General features: G+C 52.0%; 1 protein-coding gene across 16 annotated transcripts in view; it reads right to left on the reverse strand.

Moving 5' to 3' along the window:
- Positions 1–21,449, reverse strand: part of MYOCD (myocardin) — a 214,365-nt gene that overhangs the window by 3,118 nt on the left and 189,798 nt on the right. For 5 of the 16 annotated variants that reach the window (XM_071764099.1, XM_071764116.1, XM_071764103.1 and 2 more), the window contains 10 exons: positions 19,942–19,997; positions 14,664–14,739; positions 12,312–12,473; positions 8,462–8,637; positions 7,504–7,629; positions 6,736–6,992; positions 6,208–6,361; positions 4,092–5,042; positions 1,095–1,208; positions 89–146 (listed from right to left, as the gene is read on the reverse strand). In XM_071764099.1, coding sequence (XP_071620200.1) covers positions 89–146; positions 1,095–1,208; positions 4,092–5,042; positions 6,208–6,361; positions 6,736–6,992; positions 7,504–7,629; positions 8,462–8,637; positions 12,312–12,473; positions 14,664–14,739; positions 19,942–19,997 — 2,130 coding nt within the window. The remainder of the gene's footprint in view (positions 1–88; positions 147–1,094; positions 1,209–4,091; positions 5,043–6,207; positions 6,362–6,735; positions 6,993–7,503; positions 7,630–8,461; positions 8,638–12,311; positions 12,474–14,663; positions 14,740–19,941; positions 19,998–21,449) is intronic. The other 11 variants (XM_071764107.1, XM_071764108.1, XM_071764111.1 and 8 more) reach the window with 6 other exon arrangements.

Below are 21,449 nucleotides of genomic sequence, written 5' to 3' on the forward strand. Positions count from 1 at the left end.
TGCTGGGGGACATGGAGTGTGCTGAGCCCCAGGGACTGATGCTGTCTGGAGGGAAAGCCCTGGAGGGGAACAGGGAAGCAGTGTATACCTCCACTCTCAATCAGCACGTCCAGGAGCTCATCCATCTGCTGACTTCGTGTCATCTGCTGCAGCAAACGACAAAGATGAGAGGACATTAGGAGGAGAGTCCCTCCAGCCACCACCCAGGCAGGTGGCTCTAGACCCCACAGATGGATTTTCTCCCATGCAGGAGAGATGCCACTGCAGCACTGGGATGGCAGTGGCTCTCAGGTGAGCACTGCAGGGCCTCAGAAAACACAGGGCAGATCCAGGGACCATGGTGCCGGGTGCCCCCCGCCCTGCTGCTGACCCTCTGCTCAGTGGTCACCACAGAATGCCTCTTCCCAGGCGCATCAGGACCCACCATCTGATGCTGGCATGTGCCTCTTGCACTTCCTGCTCCTCCTGGGATGCAGTGCATCATCCTCATCCTCTCCCTGCCCAGAGACTGGAAAGACTTTCTGCATCCCTTCCTGCCAGCCAACGTAAGCCCATTTTTATCACTGCCAACAGCATTACTCCATTTTCCGACAGGCACCATCGTAACCAGCAGTGTCTGCTGCCAGATTTCCACAAGAAGTAAGGGGTTGATGGGCAATGGCAACCTCCTCCTGGTGGGAACAGTGCTCCAGGAGAAGGAGAAGGGAGGCAGATGGCACGGAGAAGGGCACTTTGCTAATGGGGAAGGTGAGGTTTCCTGGTGACTTTGGAATGTTCAGGAGTCTGTTTTTCTCTTAGCACTGTGCACCCAAAAAAAGAGCACACAGAAGTCCTGGGGTATTTGTGTGGGTGGCAGGACCCCAGGGGGGGGTGGTACAGAATTTGCTATCCCATCCAGCTTGGTGTCTGTCTGCTTTGTGGCAGTTATCCAGCAACTAACTCTTCCAGAAAAGCCCATTCCTTATGGAAACAGTCCTGTCCTACCCAACAGAGACCCCATAATAGGTTGTAACTCCTCCAGATGAGTTGCGCTGACCACAAAAGAATGCCCTGTGCAGCCCTAACCCTGTAGAAAATAAAAATCATGCAGTTACCTGCTTTACTGCATCCTCATAGGGTGGAGGCTGCTTTACCTCTGAGAGGGCTGGGCTTGACTTATAAAAACTTGGGGGTGCAATAGAAAACTTTTGACCTGCCTGCGTTGTCATCTGCGTGGGGGAAATACAGGGAAACGGAGTCAATGCACAGGGAGGCACGGTGAGAGGCACAGCTCCCTCAGCCCTGTTGAAGCCAGAATGGTGCCAGGGAAAGGAATGATTTTGTGGGTGAAATCAGCTCAAACAAAGTGCCTGTCCTGGGGGCAGCTGAGAGCAGGTAAACTAGCTCTGGGCTGGCCTTTTGGCACAGGTATAATGCCAGAGGGCATCTTAGTGCTCAGTACCACCACAAATGTGCAGAACCATGGTGAGAGAATTGGGCTGCCAGGTGCTGGCTGCACAAAGCCAGGGATGAAGCTCTCCCCTGGCTGCCTGCTGCCTCCCAGCCCCTCTGTGAGGGACTCTCTCCATCAGAGCCCATCCAGAGAATTTTGCAGAGCCCAAGCCAGGGAAGACCACTCAGAAGAGTGCCTCAGCTGTGCCTCTGCCTGCATATTGGTGCCAGCCTTTTGCCAGCACCCTGTTCCAGGAGGGATTCATCTGAAGGTGCAGTGCCTGCAAGATGCTGTCCCCATCACCTCTTGGCCCCTGTGTGCCCTTCCCAGTCCCCTGCCTGCAGCTGCCATGGCCCATGAGAGCCAGTGCCAGGGGGTGCAGCATGGCTCTGGTAGGTGGGTCAGACTCACAAGTGGATCCAGAGCAGCAGTGAGACCACTCACTCTGGCCAAGCACATCCTGGCCACCTTTCTGTGGAGAGAACAGTATCCCTGCCCTGGCGACAGCACTCCAGTGTTGAGCACAGCAGGAGCTGTGGCTGAAGAGGGACCCTTGCCCCTGCGAGGGGTGTCACAGTGGGGTGAGCTGCAGGACACCATGGGGCAATCATCTCTCTACGCTCCCTGTAGTCAGGCAGAGAGGAAGGAGATGGAGATGCCCCCGAGGTGCTCCCAGCAGCTCGCAGTGACCACTCCTCTCCTCACAGCACTGTGCCCCACTGCCTGCTGGACCCACAGCTCTGCCCCATGTCCCAGCTCACCTCTGCAGCTCCATGCCCCACAGCTGGGGTCATCCACTGCCCACCGCATTCCCTGATATCTGCCCCCTGCCCTGCTCACCCACAGCACTGCTCTCACTGTCATCTCAGGCAAACAGGACTGCACAGCCCTGCCCACCCTGTGACATCACTCTGTCCCTCTCACCCAAAATCACTCCCCACTGCCCACCTCACTGGCCATGCTGTGTGCCTCCTGCCCATGCCACCTCTCCCACTGCCCTCTGAATGGCTTAGAGGCAATGCTGCACCCCCTTTTCTGCCACCTGGTGCTCTAAGTTCTCCCCGTTGCAGCCTTCTCTTCTCCAGGCTGAACAACCCCAACTCTCCCAGATTAGATCCAGAGCAGAGCAGCTCCAGCCTTCTTTGGCCTCCTCTGGATTCATTCCACAAGCTCCATGTCTTTCTTCTATTGGGGACCCCAGGACTGGACCCAGGACTGCAGGGGGGGGTCTCACCAGTGCGGGGAGAATCCCCTCTCTTGACCTGCCCAGGACACAGGTGGCTTTCTGGGCTGCAAGCTTCCATTTCTAGCTCTTGTTCAGCTTCTCACCACCCAGCACCCCTAAGCCCTTCTCCTCAGAACTGTTCTCAATCCATTTTCCACCCAGTTTGGATCTGTGCAGCACTTGTCTATTGGCAGTGTGTGACCTCTCCACACTTTCATACGTGTCCAGAGGGCTGAGTAAGGAGTGCTGGGTGCTGAAGGGACAACTCTGCTGTTGGCTGCCACAACCACAACTCCAGTGGTTGCCTGGCATGGAGGCACAAGTTCTATCTGACTGCAGATCCTAATTGAAAGCCCTGCTCTGTCTTTACAAGCTAAGGCTTCCCATATGACTGGGGCAACTGCCCTCCTTCCACCCCATGGTCAAAATCCCTCACACACTGCTAGGAGCTGTAATGGCTCAGCAAGATGCTAAAAGCCCTGCTGCACTGCATTGGGGCTTTTCCTGGGGTGCAGGAAGCTGTGCCAGGGCTCTCCCGGGGACTGAGAGATCTGTGCTGGTGCTTCCCTTTGCCAGGGCTCCTTGGGGCAGGGGGAGCAGTGCCAGGGCTTCCCCAGGGTGGAGGAAACAGTGCTAGGTCTCCATGGGGCAGAGGGAACCCTGCCAGGGCTCCATGGGGCAGAGGATGCCATGCCGAGACACTCCCACTACACAGGGAGCTTTGCCAGTGCTCATCCAGCGGGAGAGAAAGCTGTGCTAGGGTCCTCTGGGGAAGAGGGAAACTGTGCCAGGACTCCCCATGGGGCACAGCAAGCTGTGCCAAGGCTCCCCCTGAGGGGAGAACAGCTGTATTGGGCCTCTCTTAGGGCAGAAGGAGCTGTGCCAATGCTCCCCAGGGCAGAGGGAGCTGTGCCAGGACTCCTCCATGGGCAGAAGGAGATGTGCCAGTGCTTAACCAGGGGCAGAGGGAGCTGTTCCAGGGCTTCCCCAGGGTGCAGGGATCTGTGCCAGGGCTCCATGGGGCAGTGGATGCTGTGCCAGGACTCTCTCAGGCCACAGGGAGCTTTGCCAATGCTCACCCAGGGGCAGGGAGAGGTGTGCTGGGGTCCTCTGGAAAAGAGGGGAGCTGTGCCAGGGCTGCATAGGCCATGGGAGATGTGCCCCCTATGGCAATTGGATGTGGTGGCAGCAGAGGTCCCCAGGAGATGCCCTGCAGAGGACACTGCAGAGCCATCAGCTTCCAACCTGTTGCCCATCCGGACCACTCTCTGCCTTTCCAAGCAGCCCCACTGCTGCTACAGCCTCTGGGTACCCACCCTGGGTGCCAGCGGTCCTGCTCTAACAGGGAAGGACTCAAACTGGGATGTCTGACTGAGCTCCCGCAGACACGGGGCTGCTCAGCGCTGCGGTGCCCTCGGGCTGCTCTCCACTTACCGGTGCGGTGCGCAGGCAGCTGCTGCTCTGTGGGGAAGCGCTGCGGACCTCTGCCTGAGAGCCAGGGGACACCGAGAGGAGATAGTGGCTGTTGGGGGAGGGAGGGAGGCTGATGTGCTGCGGGCTCTTGGCGGCCCCGAGAGGAGAGTGCTGGGGCGAGCACTGCGGGCTGAGGAATGTGGAGGAGGTGATGGTGCTCTGCCCCGCAGGCTCCAAGCAGCGGCTGTTCACAATGTGCGGCAGCTGTGGCACCCCACAGTTACTTAACTTATCCGAGCTGCTGGCCTGGCCTTTCAAGGTAGTTTGTTTGGACGCAAATGGACAACTGGACACTGAGTTTTCTTGCTTGATGGGAACACCAAAGAAATGCTGAGGGGGTTGCTGCTTCTCCTCAAGGCCATTGCTTCTCTTTCTCTTCTGGAGCTGCATGCGTAGCTCTTCCACCTGCCTCTGCTCTTGCTGCAGCTTCCAAGTCAGTTCATTGATAACCTTCTGCTTCTCCACCAGCATCTTGTCTTTTTCTGTGTCAATGCCTTCCAGCTCCAGCTGGATACTCCCTCCATTCATGCTGCTCATGAGGCTTTCTTCAGCACTGCCATGAACTGGAGATGCCTGGAGACCAAACTGTGGAGAAGACATGGGCCCATCATTGAATGTGTCTGGCAAAGAGCCACTCACAGAGAGGTCAGAGGAGGCTGGAGAGATGGGTGGGGTGGAGCTGGTGCTGCCAAAGTGGTAGAAGCCATTTGATAACATGCTGGTGGACTGTGACTGGTAACTTGACAGAGTGCTTGTTGGAGTGACTGGGAAGGTGACGGTGGTGATCTCACTGAAGTTTGGCACAGTGTTGCTGCTGCACTCCTGGAAGGGCCTCAGCCGTTCCATCAGTGCTGTTTTGGTACCCGACACGGGCAGACCTCGTATTCGGAGCTGCTGTCTCAGCTCTGACACCTAGAAGGAAAGTCACCAAGATCAGTTCCAGTGGCAGATGAGCCCTTTAGGAACCAAACATTTCTAGGAGTCTCTGGTCACAGGCTCCCAGCTTCCCACTTCAAAGATCTGACATCCCAGGTGCTGACTGTGGCACCTGCAGTGTCACCACACACAGCCCCGATCACAGTGTGTTCTGCAGGACCTAAACCTTCCCTGGCAGGAAAACCTTCCTTCTTCCTCCAGGAACTGCTACTGCAGACCATGAATTAGCAGTGGTCCTTGAGCCACAGAGGCAACCCAAGATTTCCTTCCTTGCTCAAGGTTTCTACATGAGCAGAGGACATACCCACCAGAACAGGAACCAGCTGATTGCATCCTTTAGTTCAGAGAATTTGCCCTTGGAGCAAAATACTCCATATTCAGACGACTGCACCGTGTTTAGGCATCTGAGCTGTGGCATTGCTACACCAAACTCATGTTAGTTTTGTTTCATCTTCTTTCTCCAGTAATGAGTATTGTCCCCAGGTCCCTGCTCCTAAAAGGACTTGGCCTTACCCATGGCTGACGCTTTCTTAGCAAAATATTAAAAAGACGTTGATGGGACTGATTATCTCTCATGCCCTGCCTGTCCTGTCAACATTTAGATACTGCTTAAAGCAGTGCTTGTAGCTGCAGACTCCAGGAGATAACTTCTTGTGCAGAGAGCTAAGCTGGACTGGCTGCAATGACCACTAAATGAAGGCCATGATGACCTCCTAGCTTCTGGCTGGAGGATGCTGCTTCTCCTAGCAGCATCCATAATGTCTGCCATAAAACTACAGAAGGTATGTGGCCATGAGATGCAGGAGCAGCAGCACAGATCATCCTTTGGTCCCTGACCTGATGGCCTGGCCTGCAACAATCTCAAGTTAGACCTAAGGCTTGCAGATACATGCCCTGGAGTAACTCACTCACACTGCACCTGCAGAGCAGCAAACCCATGTTTCCAGTTACCGTTGTGGTGACTGGTTCCTGACCCAGTGTGATGACTCTGCTCACAGCGTGCTGGTTCTAGTTTGCTGCTCTGTAACATGTGGTCATTCCTGGCCAGCTCAGCCCATGGCACTACACTGCATGTTTCAGGGCCAGCAAAGCACATTCAAGCTCTAAGAATCTGCTCCTGCAGTGAAAAATTTGCACTCACTTTCAAATCGTCGAGGTTAGATGGCAGAGGTCCTGGCTTGATAGATGAGACACAAGTCTGGCCTGAAAAGGTGGTTTTCACAGGAGAAAGAGGGGTGTTGTTGGCAGAAGTTGATGAAGAATTTGAACTTTTGACCATTTGCTCATTTGATTGCCTGAAATAACAAAGGAGATTTGGGGTAACTTGTCTGCCCTCCCCTGCCCTTGAGGAATCTCTGTGCCCAGTGTACCATCTCTCTGCTCCCTTGGGGCTGCTGTCTCCCTCCTGTGTGAGACCTGAAAGATGACCTACCCCAGGGAAAACCAGGTTGGGCTGTAAGGAGAATGTTGGTGACCCATCAGAAGGTTACATTTGCCCCAGGCAGTGCACAGAGACAGAACAGCTTTGCAGGGTACTCTGCTGCCTTGATAATCTTTCATGCTTCCCTTGCATGTATCTGTCTCCCTTACATGGGCACCATCAGGTATGGGAGGGGAAAGTTTGTAGGGAGACAGGGCTAAAACCTGCTCTTGGCACATTGCCACTCACTTTAGTTGGCCTTGGTGCATCCCTGCATAGTTGAAGTGCTGCTGTTGCTGTTGCTGCTGCTGCTGGCTGAGGATCTGGAGCTGCAGAAAAAGCTGCTGCTGCTGGAGGAGTCTGGCATAGGCAGAGTCCATGGGCGGCGGGGACTTCTCTGCCTTCTGGTCCGGAGGGATGTACTGGTGATACTTCAGTTTCTTCACCTTGGGCTTGGTGTCCTTTGGCTTTTTGTGACGGTTCTTGCTGTCACTGGATGATTTGGACTGTTGGTCCAAGAAGGAAGGGAATTAGCTGGGAGAAGGGTTTCAGCTGCCCCTGTGAGAACTCAGAGGCCTGGGACAGAGAGAGAGCAGCTCCTGCCAGCACCCTGAGACTTCAGCTCCAAGAGGTGCTCAGCCTGCATGTGGGGATATCACTCAGGGCAATGTCTCATCTCAGTTGTGCTAGAGAGCACGTGAGATGGAGAATGACCCTTTCTGCCTGGAAGGTATTTCAGTGTTGCCTTCCACCTCCTCCTGCTCCTACCCCTAGAGGGTGTTTCCAGTGCAGGACCTGAGCAATCACCACTGCAGGCTGCAATGCTATAACTTATACATCACCAAATCACTCAAGTTGCAGCTTTTGACAACAAGATTTTTTCCTCTGCATTATTCCAAGTCTTAAGGACAAAGCCCCAGACATCCCACTCATGTGGGGGTGCAGCATGCTGGAACTTCAGGCTTGGATGCAGCCTAGCATCCCCTCTCCTGGGCAGGCTGGAGGCACAGGCATTACCTTCACTGCCGAGGGCAGCGGGAGGGGTGGGCTCTCTTGCCCCGCTGACGGCTTGGGGCTGTCACACCGCTTTTCCTGCCCCGGGGACGGGTCCGGGGCGTGGCTGTCGGCCCCGTGGGTCTGATCCTGCAAGGGAGAGGGGGAACCATGGAATGGGCAAGGGGCACCTGGTGGCCCAGCCCCTGCCCCAAGTTGTCCCCTGTCCCGCAGTCCATCCAAGATCCTCCAGCTCACTATCCACACTTCTCCCAGGCTATCTCAGTCCCATCCCAGTCCCTCTGTCTCCCCAGTCCATCCCAGTCCCCAAACCCTTTCCACTCCACCTCAGACCTCCATCCTCAGTTTCCTCAGTACACTGCTGACCCCTCAGTGTCCCCCAGACTAGCCCAGTCTCCAAAATCCATGTTCTGGTCACTCCAGTCACTCCCACTCCAGTCCACTTCAGTTCACCCCAGTCCTCCCAGAGTCCCCACCCTTCAACCAGTCCAGGCCAGTCTCCCCAGTCCCTCCCCAGTTCCACTTCATTCTCCAGTCCCCCCTCTCCCTCCCACTATCCCCCCATATGCAGTACCCGATACCGCCGGCAGGGGGCGGGGCGGCCCCGCGCAGACCCGCGTGTGTCCCCATCCCCGCGTGTGTCCCCGTCCCCGTGTGTGTCCCCGTCCCCGTGTGTGACGCCCCAGCCCCGCGTGTGTCCCCGTCCCCGTCCCCGTGTGTGACCCCCCCAGCCCCGTGTGTGACGCCCCAGCCGCATGTGTGTCCCCAGCCTCGCGTGCGTCCCCAGCCCCGTGTGTCCCCGTCGCTGTTTGTGACCCCAGCCCTTTGTCTGTCCCTCCCATCCCTGTGTGTGTGTCCCCAGCCCCTTGTCCCCTCCAGCCCCATGCTGCCCCCCAGCCCCGTGTCCAAAATGCAGGTCCCTGGCTGAGCCCATCCCCTCTCCCGGTGCCCTGGGCCCTACCTGTGCCACACTCGCAGGGGCAGCAGGGACCGGCTCCGGGACCTTGGGGCCGGCTGACGACTCGGTGGAGCCTGGGGAGTCCTCGCTCCTGGCCTGCTCAGGGGACAGCCCATCGTTGCTGCTGTCCTCCTCGAAGGCAAAGGCGTCGGTTGACTTGGGGAAGACGACCTGGGTGCCTGGCAAGGGAGAAGGGACAGCCATCAGGGCCCCGTTTAGCTGGAAGGAGGCATGGGGTAAACCTTGTGAGATGCCACCGTGCCTGTGCCCACCTCCTCCAGACCTGGCCAAGGGTGAAGGACATGGTGCTCAGACACCTCCTCTCCCCAGCCGTGTGCAGGGGCAGCTCCTGGGTGTGCTCCCACAGCTAAGGCTGGTGGGACAAGAGATGGCATCAGCTCTTTGCCTGGAGAGAAGAGAGGAGGTCTCCAAGGAGCCTGGGTCAGGAAGCTTTTTGCATGCAGATGGCACTGGCACAGGAGCAGCTCTGCTGTCCTACCCCCCAGTGGGCTGAGAGAGGGAGGTGGGGCACTAGAGTTTCCCACCAGCTGAGCATCCTGAGCCCAAGCCCACACCATGTGTGGGACCCTGTCCTCAGCAGCAGAACAGAGGCTGAAATCCACCCAGAGGGTGACCCATCCGCTTATTACACAAGAGCCAACACATGTGGACCCTGCTACAGATGAACAGAGGCTTCCAGCTCCTGTCTCTGTCCACAAGCTTCACCCACGCAAGATGCTTCAAAACACCACCACTGCCCCAAGACTGCCCCAGACATTGCTTCTTCCCCCCCTGCAAAGCTCCCAGCAGCCCATTTCCTAGTCAGATGGGCAAGAGCTCTTGACCCTGCAGTGCTTGCTGATAGTGCTGAAAAAGAAAAGGTCCCATGTGAGCCTTGGGAGAGCTGCAGGTGGGGTAAAGGAAAGAGCAGCATGTCCATAATCACAGTCTCCTTGTGCTCATGTCTGGCATTTGTCAGGCAGCTTGGCACGCCGATAGCGAGGTGACAAATGGGGAAATAGGAAGGGCCTGGGGACAAGCTTCCACCTGTCCCCGTTGCTGGTCTAGCAACGTGTGCCTTCTCACTGACACACACCTCCTGCTCTGACCCCTGTCCCTATCTGAGAGATAAGGGTTATCTCTGCCTGCTCTGGCTCCTGGTGCCAGGGTGGGGAGAGGCAGGGAGTCTGAGCTGCTGCCCAGCCAGGGTGGGGATGTGACAGATGTGTGTGTCCTGTGAAGAGCCTCTCTTCCTAGCTCTCCGAGGTTTATCATTTGTCCCCAGAAATGGGGCTTGTCCCCTCTTTGCCAGAGGGGGACCCAAGCTGGTGAGAAATGCACTGCTGCATGGGCTATTACTGCTCCCCATATGCCTTCAGACAAACCTCAGCAGGCTCCCTCGGGGAAAAATGACCAAGCAAGGGGGACTTGTGGGTCTGCAAGACCCCGTGCTGGACTGGCATTTAATTAGGATGGGTTGAGAAATGGTGCCAAAGCACAAGGGACCTTCAGGACACAGCCTGGAGCACGGCAGGAATGTGCTGCATCCTGCTGCAAGATAGCAGGGGCCGGTGCGGGTGGGGAATGCTGCTGCCCTTATCTGTCCTGCTCTCACCCAGCCCCGGGCTGGGGCTGACCGTGTTATTTCACCATCCCTTCTCTCTGCTGTAATCTCGGGCAGAATGGTGTTTGCTTGGGGCTGTTTCTAATGCACTGGGTATTGTCGTCTCAAGCTTACTGGGCAAAGTGATGACAAGGACCTGGTAAAAAAAGGTTCTTGTATCACTGCTCAGCTATGTAGGGCACTGGCTGCCTCCTGTCACTGGGACATCTGTGTTTTCAGTTGGGGTCTGGCACTTTCTGCTCACCCTGCCGGAGGTGATTAGGGGAACACGTCAGATGAACTTTCCACTGTATAAACAGTTGATATTCCAAGGTTAAATTAGAATTGTTTTAAACCCTGTCATCTTTCTGGTATTGCAAAAACAAAAGGCTTAATGGTCAGAAGTGCCAGTGCTCATCTCTGCTCTGTGTTCAGCCCTTCACCCCAAACTGTGAGAACCACAAGGTGCCTCTGACTCTGGAAGTCATTTTGAGGATCGCACAGCCTGGGGCTTCTGTCTGCAGAAACCTGAGAGCTGGGATTGTGTTCCTGGTGCAGGTGCACCACCTCCTCACAGCACACAACAGTACCAAGTTACTTCATGCTTGACCCTCATGGGTTGTGTGCTTCACCCTAAATGGGAAAAAGTTGGCTTACAGGACACATTTTTTTCCCCAGCAATGTGACAGAAGGCCAACAGAAAAAGGAGAAATTTAAAGTTGAGCAAATTGTTTTAAGCTACACTTCTTGTTTTCTTGTCCCATTAATCGCTGTTTACCACAAGCCTCTAACAAGGTAGCTGGAGAGAAACAACAAAAAGGTTTGTTTGGTTTTGATTTTTTTTTTTGGTTGGGCTTTGTTTTGTTTTGTTTATTCCCCACTCTTCTATCTTTGATAAGCAGCTGGGGAGATATTACTTGAGCTCTTAAAAACTTGAAAAACTCCTTAAAAACTCCCCTTCAGACAGAGGTCTGGAGTATTTCACCTTCAAATATTTCACGTTCACAAGATCTGTGAAATGAAATGGAGAACCATCCTGGAGAAGCCACAGTGTGAATGCTGTGTGCACTCCACAGTGGGCAAACCAAGAGCAGGAGCAGTCACAGGGCAGGACAGAGCAGTATGAGAGCCTGGAATATTTCATGTCATTTATGCTGGTTTTTGAGATGAAAAGAAAGCCAAAGTGCTTCCTGTTCAATTCTCATTTTTGGCATCACTCCTGTCACTCAAAGGCCCCTCCTGTCCCAGAGCCCTGACATTCTCCCTAGCTTGCTCTGTGTCCTGGCACTTAAGCTGGGATTGTGCCAGTGGAAATGATCACATGAATTGAGGACCCTGGGGGCAAAGCATCACTCAGTGCCTCACTTGAGACCCAAGGGCCAACTTGAACATGTGGATGTGGCCCTAGGCTTCAAAAGTACTGGCTGCTGTCCTGGAACCACAGGACCTCACTGGCTGTCTTGATCCTTTCTCTTCCTTTGGACCTCCTTGTCCTGGCACTGGGGCCTGAATCAAAACATGAGTCACCTTTTTGCTTTGTGTCAGCTCCTGCAGCAGCACCCCTGCAGCAGTGAGGGGGAAATAATCGTGGAGGATTCTGCATCCCTCTTCCAGCTAGAGGTGGGTCATGGAGGAAAAAGCCAAATGCTGGGTACTGGCTGGTGGAATGTTCCCTGCTTTGGGTTGCTGGCTGCTCCTTTTATTCCCCAGCAGCCTGGCACCCTGGGAGTGATTTACCTTTCCCAGCCATGCAGCATCCTACTCTGCTGGGCCACTAGCATCAGTGAAAAAAAAAAGAGCCTGGGTCACTTCAGCTCCACATACTGGGATGTAAAAGCTTGGCAGGACACAAGTGAGAGAATCCTGGTTGGCCTCAGAACCACACAAGTGCACCCAGGTCTTCTCCCTTAAGAGAGAGGAAGGGATGTCCTGTCTCCAGCAGTATTTTATGTCATCAATGCTTTTGGAAAGAAGGGGTTCATGAAGGGAGGTTCTTTCTGAAGAGCCATGGCTGGACATGTGTCTATGGTCACTGTTTGAAGACGTCTCTTTTCACAGGCCTGGGTAACAAAACCCAGGATATGTTGGATTGGGCTGCTCACTGTGAAAATAATAAAATTTAAGCAATAAATGCAGCTACTAACTACAAGATGGTCACTTCCTGCAGTCACCATGGTACATCCTTGTAGCCTTGCCATCCCCTGCCCTGTGCTACGCACACAACACAACATGCACCGTCACTTCCACTACCTTTTATGGCTTCTTTCACAGCTGAGTCGACAGGAATAATATTCTTCTCCACCAGCTCCAAAGGACCCGGCCTGAGAGCAATCTTTTCGTTGAGATCATCAGCCAGTCGGGCTCGTTTCAGCTTCATTTGGGTAGACTGAATGGACCCCTCTGCAGCTGAGTCTAGAAGGCCAAATGGAAGGCATCAGTTTGGGACCTGGGGCATCTGTAAGCACAGCACTCAGTCAGAATGTGCTCCCCCTCTGGCACAGCCTTTCTGGGCTGCAGCCAAAACCTGAGCACATGGGGAGCTGCTCAAAGGCTGGGAGGCAGGATGCTAGATTAGATGAGGCTGGTGGGTTTTGGGACATGTATCCTCCTCTAAACCTTCTGGGACATTTGTCCAGCTTCTCTCTTCCCAAGTAGGAGCCTCTGTTTACCATAGTAGGCTTGTGAACCCAGACTGCAGCTGGAGCATCTTCTCCAAGGTTGAGGAATGATCTGCAATGGAAACTTCCTTAACAAACTATCAGACACATGAGGGTCAAAGTGAACTCCAGCTCCTGCCTCTCAGAAGCCCACAGGCCCTTGTGTTCCTTGCTTCTGAGGAACAGCTGGAGAAAAGAACCTTTAGCAGTGTTTAATAACTGAAGTAAATGCCTTGCGCTGGAAGATGGAAAGCTGAGGCTTTGGGAACAGACATTTGGAAGTGGCATGAATACAGTGCTCCAGGCTTCCAGGGGAAAAGCAAGACAGTGGAGAGGAGCACAACAGAGGCAGCTAGGTCTGGAAGCTGCAGCCCTACTGAACTCTGGCTGAGATGTTTGCAATTATTGACTGGTGAGAGAAGAGCTGCCAACTAGGATACAAAGTGGTCATTTCCCAAACAAAGGTGATCTGGCTCCTCTGGTGACACAGGTGTGAATAGTGAAGGGGCAGGATCCTCACCTAGACCATGTCCATACCCTCAGAGGTCTACAGTAAGAGGGGCTGAATTTAGGCTGTGCTATCTTCAAAGACTGGACACTCTTCTAGAAGATATGCTGTAGGCAACACAAGATACAGGGCCTGATACCAGGGAAAAATGTTTTGCAGGAGGTCAGGAGAAATGGTCTAGGTCTCAGACTATACAGAGGAGTGAACACCTATGTGTTCTTTAAGGTGAACAGTAACAGTGCCTGGAAGGTATTTAGATGATGCAGGGTGTCTTGGCTGAACAATTTCAATCATCTCCAGGTCCTGTTAGGAACCAAAGGGACATGTAAGTCCACGATATGCCTGGGCACACCTCCATGAAATGCAGAGCATGAGGAGCAGAGGTGTGAGCAGGGCTATGTCCAATGCACAACCAGGCATCCACCTCTCCTTCAGCTGTGTCTCACTGACCTTCTCCAGTTGTCTCCACATCTGGGTTACAGCCCCCAGGCCCCAGCTCCAGGCCATGTAACTTCTATTATTTAAACAAATTTCCACCTGTGCAATGGTGCCAGCTCGTTTTAGGGCTGGAGAACCAAGGGAAAAACAATGCAGCAGCACTGATCCAGCATGGGCCCTTGGCTCAGCCTTTCTTCATTCCAGAGGAAAAAGAAACAGGGATTTCATCCATCCTGAGAGCAGAGGAAAGAACCTACAGTGGCCAGAGGGTGATCTACTTCTGCCAGGTGACTGGTAGGACTTGAGGAGAGAGGCTGCACATCTTTCCTGTCCCCAAGGAGCTGATCATTTTTGGAGAAAGGAGGGACCGTGCAGGCTCTGCTGTCTGTGACAGGGGTAGCAGAGCTGTACCAGCTTTCTGGCTGGGAGAGGACACCTGGATGGGAGAGGGGACAGTAGCTGTGGCTCAGGGACTGATAGCAGGGCTCACCCTTTGCAAATGGACGTGCTTGGGCCATGGACTGCTTCACAATGAATTGTCACATCAAACACTAAGAATTAAGGCAAACCAAAAGATATCCAGTGTTGGGAGAGTACTGTAAACACCTGATTTCAGTGCCCTGGACAACAGATGCCCCAGGTATGCTTTTCATGGGGATCACACCTTGTCACTGCTGTCTAATAGTCCTCTCTCACACCTGTTCTCTTGCCCCACTGTCCTCTGTAACATCTTATATTGTTCCCTGCCAGAGATGGGACAAAGATTAGATGGCGTTAGGTCTCCTTCTGTCATGGAAAAAGTGAGTGTCCTGCCTCCTGAAGACCACTTCTGGACTAAATTTCATACAACATGTGTCCCATTGAATCTGCCTCTCATGAGCAGCTGGGGCAAAGTTAATCATGATGAGAGTCCTGAAGGGAACTCAAGTGGGACTGGAGAGATGTGACTCACAAGGCAGGAGACACAAGGAGTATGTGGAGAAGCTCAGGCAGTCTTACCTTGTAAAATGTGCATATTGACCAGGTCTGATCGCTCAGGCCTGCTTCTGATCTTGTGCTTGAGATAGTCTTCAGTCTGCAGAACACAAATGCAGAGAGTGTTACCTGGCTAGAGCAGCACTAAAGTACAGAGAGTGCCTGCCCCTGTGCCATCCCATGGCTCTTTTGGTTTTATCATAAGCTGGTTTGAGTGAGCTCCTAAATGGCATTTTTTGTCACTCAGATGCCAGCTTGTTCCTGGAGAGAAGTTCAGAAAGGGAACGTGTGGTGAGTGTTCACTATCCCCACTCCTAAGCTGTGCCCATTCCAATTTCCCTTGGGCTTCTGATGCCTGAAGTATTATGGGAGCTTATGGGAAGGAGAAGACCTATTCAGTGGGAGAAGGGCATCTGCTCCTGGCCTGGCACACCACCAGGGCAGCTTCAGAGGGTGCTGTTAGCAATGGCTCTGTGGCAAGCCTGGCAATCCAGGGTATTAGGATGTGCAAGACCTGGAATTACCCTGACTCTATACCCAGGTCAGCCATGAGACTTAACCTTCCTGCAGCTCCTGGGCTCTGTGGTTCCTCTGCCCCAGTTATGATGTGAAAATCCACTTTGCAGATCACTGCAGCTGAGCTTGTGATGAACATGGTCCCATGCGCCAGCTTCCTAATGGCTTTAGGAACAGAAAAGCACACAGAGGTAAAATAACAACTTCCACTAGGGCCAAGAAAGTCAGTGTTGAGGGCAGCTGGTGAAGAAGAGCTAGAGCATGGCATAGACAAATTATTATCCATTTGCTAATTTGATATGCAAGAAGAAAGAGTGAAAAACCTGTACATAGTTCAAAGAGGTTAAACTCTTTGTAAAGAGGGTAAATATAGAAGAATAGTACAAACAGCTGGAGCTAAACTGGAAAATCCACAGTACAAAGCATACAGGATCATGAGAAAAAGATTTTATAAGCACCTCTGTAGCCAGCAAAAGGCAATGGAAAGTGCTGTCTGTGTTCCATAAACAGGAGAAATAATTGTGGATGCTGCTGAGACGACTTCACAGTTTAATGCCTTTTTAAACCATCTTCTCTAAAAAGATAAATGGCTATTTATCAATCAGATGACCAAGACAAGAACCTTTAACAACAAAAGAGAAGAAGTTTCAGTTGTCAGGTTGGAGAACAGGTTGGAGAATACTCAGATGAATTAAATGTTCCCAAACAGAGCTACACAAGATTAGAGTACTAGCAATTATCTGTGGGTCTCCATGAAACTGGGCAAGGTTGAGCATAATTCCTTGCTTTAAAAGAGATGGAGCAAAGAAAACAGGAAATTATAAACCAGTCAGGAAGATGTTGGACCAAGTAATCAAACAATCTGTATAAATGGATTTTGAAGATAGAAAGGAGCTGAGTGACAGCCAGAATGGATTAATGAAGAATGAACAACATCACACCAACCTAGTTTCCTTCTCTGGAGAGATGACAGGTTTCTGTTACAAGAATAAGAAATCAGTGTCATGTAGCTTGACTCTAAGCATGTTTTGACATTATCTCAAAATGGCTTTCTCACATGCAAGCCAGAGAAATTTGGTCTAGATAAGACTAACATGAAAAAAGAGCACAGCTGTGGGTCACCAGAGGAATTAGGAATGGCTTACAGTCTAAACAGAAGAATATAACAAATCATGTTACACAGAAATTTTTCCTACTAGTCAATATATTTATTAATATCTTGGATGATATAAGACAAACTCTTTAGCTCTGAATCATTCAGGGCTAAGAGATTACAATGCAATATGATCTGGATTAATTGAAGAAAATAGCTGAAATACATTTGATACAATTTAAAGAAGGGCATTTGGAAAGGACTGTACTCAGGTCACAGGTAGCCACAGTTAAGCCAGCTGATTAAACCCTGAGGTAGATGAAGACTTAATCCACCAGAGATGCTTCTGCAGTGGTCACTGGGCAATGGCCTTAGCAGAAATTAGTTACTGCATAAATAGAGAAAAAAATAGAAAAGAGTCTGAAGGAACTAGCAGTGAGCAGCTGAAACATAATGCCCAGACCAGAAGGCAGCTTTCTAGGAGACACAGTGAGAATGTCAGATAGACCCAAGGAATAGCAGGGCCCCATTCTGCACCATGCATCCATGGGAAGGGGCTGGAGGAAAGCTACAGAAACCACCAGTGAGCTGGAGGTGGGGTCAGTGAGGAGAGGCTGTGGGGGGGGCAGGCTGGCCAGTCTGGAGGTGAGATGGCTACAAGGACACAGGATGCAAAATACTTCTTAAAAGTGCTACAAGAAAAAAAGTTCTGCACGTGAGAGGAAATGTGATGGGCTTGAACTGCAGCCACAGAGCTTGGACATCAGGGGACACTTGCTAAGAGCACAGGATAGAGAGCACTGAAGCAGGCAGGCTGCTAGGGAGGTGGGATGTCTGCTGGGGGCACACATCTGCCAGGAATGACCCAGATGGGGCTGTTCTGCTCTGGGGCAGAGGCACCACTGCCATCCCCTGCAGTCCCTCCCTGCCACACTCTCTGGGGTGCTGGGAGCAAGTGCTGCAGCCCTGCTGAGCCAGGCTACCTCAAAAACCTCAGCCTGCCCTCTGTCCCCTAACCCAGACATCTGTGACAGGACACTGACTTCAAAGCCTGCTGCACTGGCCTGGTGCCAGCCTCAAACATAGCCAGTGACATGTTTAAACAAATAACAGACATTTTAGTTACTGAAGTCTTTACAATTTCTTACTCTTCCCCCATATTTTCTCCCAGTGAATTCTCACCAACACAGTCCTCTGTTTAGACTCTGGGTTGGTTTGCCTGGTTCCTGTGCCAGCTCAGGGCAAGCAATTAAATGCACTTAATGCATTTCCAGATAAACCTCAGATCAGGTCCTGACTTGGCCTAAGCTTGCATTGCTGTCCTTCCAATGCAGACTTGTTCACATTGAACCCATCATTCCCACTGCCTTAGCCTGAATTTCTGCTACGATTTTAGTTCCTGCTGACCCTGGCTGGTTTTAAGCTGCATTTGTGTCACTAGGGTGCAAATGGTAGAGAAATACCTCAGATATGGGGTTTTTTTAGTGTCAGCTGGAGCAGAAGAGCTTTCAGAACACATGAAAGTGGTTATTGTTATCTACTTTCTGTTTGCAGAACATCAGTTTGGAGGAATATCAGCTAATCAACAAATGCTATTGAATAATTATCCAGAAACAGCTGCTGCTCCTTCCCCATCACAGCTGTAAGCAGGGAATTCTTGAAAAGGAGTGTATGTTTGTTATGGGCTGTGCTCATTAGTGTCTTCATTGGCACGCTCTAAAAATGCAGGCAGCTTGGGACAGAGGAGCCCATCCTTCCCTTTTCCTGAGGCAACTATCCAGTGAAAGCCTTTCAAGAGAAAGACAGAGATACAAATGTATACTTGAACTGTAAAATATATGACAGTTCAAGCATACTTTGGACTGCTTGAAATTTTGTAAGCATACTAATTTTTCAGAGTCATATTATATTTCTTATGCTATCTGTTTATTACCACAGGAGACTCAGGGCAAGAAATTCAAAGTGTGTTTAAGTTCCAGAGAGTGCTTCTCCACATTTCACAATTATCCATCCTTGCAACTGTCCTTTCCCACATAACTACAAACACGTTTTGCAGATTAATGGAACAAACTCAAGTGATCAAGCAAAACCTGCATGATTGAGCACTCCTTTTCCCATGGACATTCCCCAGATTTGGCCAAGGCTGGATGGAGGGTGCTTGGAAAACTGGTGTGATTTCCCAAAAAGTGATCACATCACGGACTTCTGATGTGTTCTGGAAAAGGCTACTTATCTTATCTCTGCCTTCAGGAATATCTAGGGAAGCCTGAGTGCAGTGAGATAATGGGGCCAGTTGGAGCCTGGCCCACTTAGCCCCTGGATGTGGTGTGTCCTAATGGCCACTCTGTACTGGGGAGTTAAAACCCAGGATCTCTGGTGAGGAGTGTGAGAGTGGGGACTGGGGACTGGCTCCAGGTGGCAAAGGTCATCTGCATTCCTGCTGCATGCATGGTAAATAGGCTCCTTCAGTCCTTCTTTGCTGCTGGCCATACTGAGGCCAATTGTATGAAGTGCTGGGTCCTGCATTTGGGTCACAACAACCCCAGGTAATGCTCCAGGCTTGGGGCAGAGCTGCTGGAAAGTGCCCTGAGGAAAAGGACCTGGGGGTGTTGGTTGATGGTGGCTGAACATGAGTCAGTGTGTGCCCAGGTGGCCAAGAAGGCCACCAGCATCCTGGCCTTTATCAGGAATAGTGTGTCCAGCAGGAGCAGGGCAGGGATTGTCCCCCTGTGCTGGGCACTGGGGAGGCTGCACCTCCAATCCTGGGGTCAGTTCTGGGCCCCTCAGGACCAGAAGGACATTGAGGGGCTGGAGTGTGTCCAGAGAAGGGAATGGAGCTGGGGAAGGGGCTGGAGCACAAGTCTGCTCAGGAGCAGCTGAGGGAGCTGGGGGTGTTGATCCTGGAGCAGAGGAGGCTGAGGGGAGACCTTGTGGCTCTCTGCAACCCCCTGAGAGGAGGTTGGAGCCAGGGAGGATCGGTCTCTGCTCCCAAGGAACAAGGGATGGGACAGGAGGAATGGCCTCAAGTTGTGCCAGGAGAGGTTTAAATTGAGTATTAGGAACAATTTCTTCCCCCATAAGATTGTCAGGCCCTGGCCCAGGCTGCCCAGAGCAGGGGTGGAGTTCCCATTCCTGGGGGGTGTTCAAAGCCCTGGAGATGTGGTGCTGAGCGATACGGGGCAATGGTGGCCTTGGCAGTGTTGGGGTAACAGTTGGACTTGATACTCTAAGGGTCTTTTCCAACCAAAATCATTCTGTGACTCTGTCCTCTAACCACTGACTAAACAGCCAGTAGTGAGGAGCAGGCTCTGGGCATGGTTTGGAGAGGAAAACAGCACTTCAGCTTGCTGGAAATTTCCTGGAAGGACTGCCAATGCCATGCTGAACCATGTCCTGGCCACAGACTCTTGAAAAAACACAGGGACTGCTGTGAAACCCCATAGTTCAGGGCACAGGAGGTCTCTCTGCCCTTTTCAACATCCCCCGCTTGGAGAAGGGGTTCCAGAGCATCTGTGAACCCTGGTTTGCCACCTGCCTTCCCATGTGAAAGCAAGAGAGATGTCCTGACCCTTGATCTCAGGGCCTGGATAAAGGATGTTGGAGGAGGTGACAGTGGTGTAAGGTGCTTTCAAACCCCACAATGCATGCAAAGCGAGCCCACAGGTTCCTCATTGGGATGGCTCCAGGAGTTACCTTGGCTCGCTCCAGACTTTTTCGTTGCTCATGGAATGTGGATTGGCTTTTCAGTGCTGCAACAGGAAAGAAAGAGGAGCAGTCAGCACAGGAGAGGAAGCAAGCAGCCACCAGGATATTCAGCAACAGCAATTTAATGTGAGTGCTGTAAAAATAGCAACACAAACTAGCTGTTCTCTTTATTGTGCTAACTAAAAATAACTTGGGAGAGATCTGGGAAATCCCATGCTCTCAGCCAGCCCATGGTGAGAGAGCAGAAGAAGGGCATGGGGATTGCAGGAGGCAGGGAAGGGGTGAGTGCTCCATGGGACACATCAGGGAGCAGCCATGGCTTTTCTCTGCAGTGCTTCCTGCAGGTTGTGGAAGGCACCACATCCCCAGAAGAAAGATCTGGGAAGAGCAACAACCTTCCCTGCAATAAAACCTTCATGTGACTGAGTCTTGAGGACAGCAGGAAAATCCAAAAAACCCGTCTCATCTCCTGGAGCTATGTAGGCAAGGGTGTTTCTAGGGAAGAAGCCAAAGCTGTGGTCCCTTTGTCCCTGTTCCACCAGTGGCTGCACTCCATTTCCTTTATGTTTCCTCTCCCTGGACATTTGTCCTATGCCCTGCTCAGAAGCATCTGTGTGACATGGGTCCTCCTGAGCAGCTGCCCGTCCATGTCCTGGGCAGCAGATCATGCTCTCAGCACCTCCTGACATCAAGGAGGACTGACCCAGAGGGGTTCTCAAAACAAAGCCAATGATCACTGGCTCTTGGACCAGTGAACACCAACACCATGGGAAATGTCTGTACTGGATTAACAGAGGACCTTGCACATTTCCTTGTTGGCTCTGGTTCAGTAGAAACTGAAGCAGAATTTGCACATTGAAGGGGTTAATATTTTTCAGATCCTGCAAAAAATTATTTTCTGGCTTTATCAGGAAGCACGATTAACTGTTCCCATTAGCATAAGGAAGGTGTCCTGACCCAAAAATCCAGTCTGTTACAACTCCGTGTTCAGCAACAGGAATTCCCTTTCCATCTTCTGAACAGGATCCAATAAAGATGGAAATTATTTTCACACAGGCCATGTTATCCTCCATCATAGAAGCCTGGGAGCCAGCCAGGAAGTGTTTGGAGACCATCTGAACTGGCTTTTGGAGGGCAGCACCCAGAGCAACCCCTCCCTAACCTCCTGTGAGTCAAGGTAAAACCTGGGAGGCACATTCTTGCTCCTCACGTTTGGAAAGCAGACACACAGACAAGCTGGAGGTATCGTGCCATGCTCTGGTGAGCAGCCAGAAGGACTTGTGACAGCTGTTTCATCAGAAGCAAAATAAAATGGTGCACACAAGAGGATGAAGTTAGCGAGAGAGATGATTTTATAGCCCTGCTCACTGTGGAGCACTGACCCCAGGAGTGTGTTGTGAGCATTAACCAAACTCTGCTCTATTCAAGAGGAAAATGTTGCAGAATTTAGTAGTTTACCAAGATTTTTGGAGGAATTATGTGGATGCTGCAGCCTG

Source organism: Heliangelus exortis, chromosome 20 (genome assembly GCF_036169615.1).
Source record: "Heliangelus exortis chromosome 20, bHelExo1.hap1, whole genome shotgun sequence".
In the NCBI taxonomy this organism is placed as follows: domain Eukaryota; kingdom Metazoa; phylum Chordata; class Aves; order Apodiformes; family Trochilidae; genus Heliangelus; species Heliangelus exortis.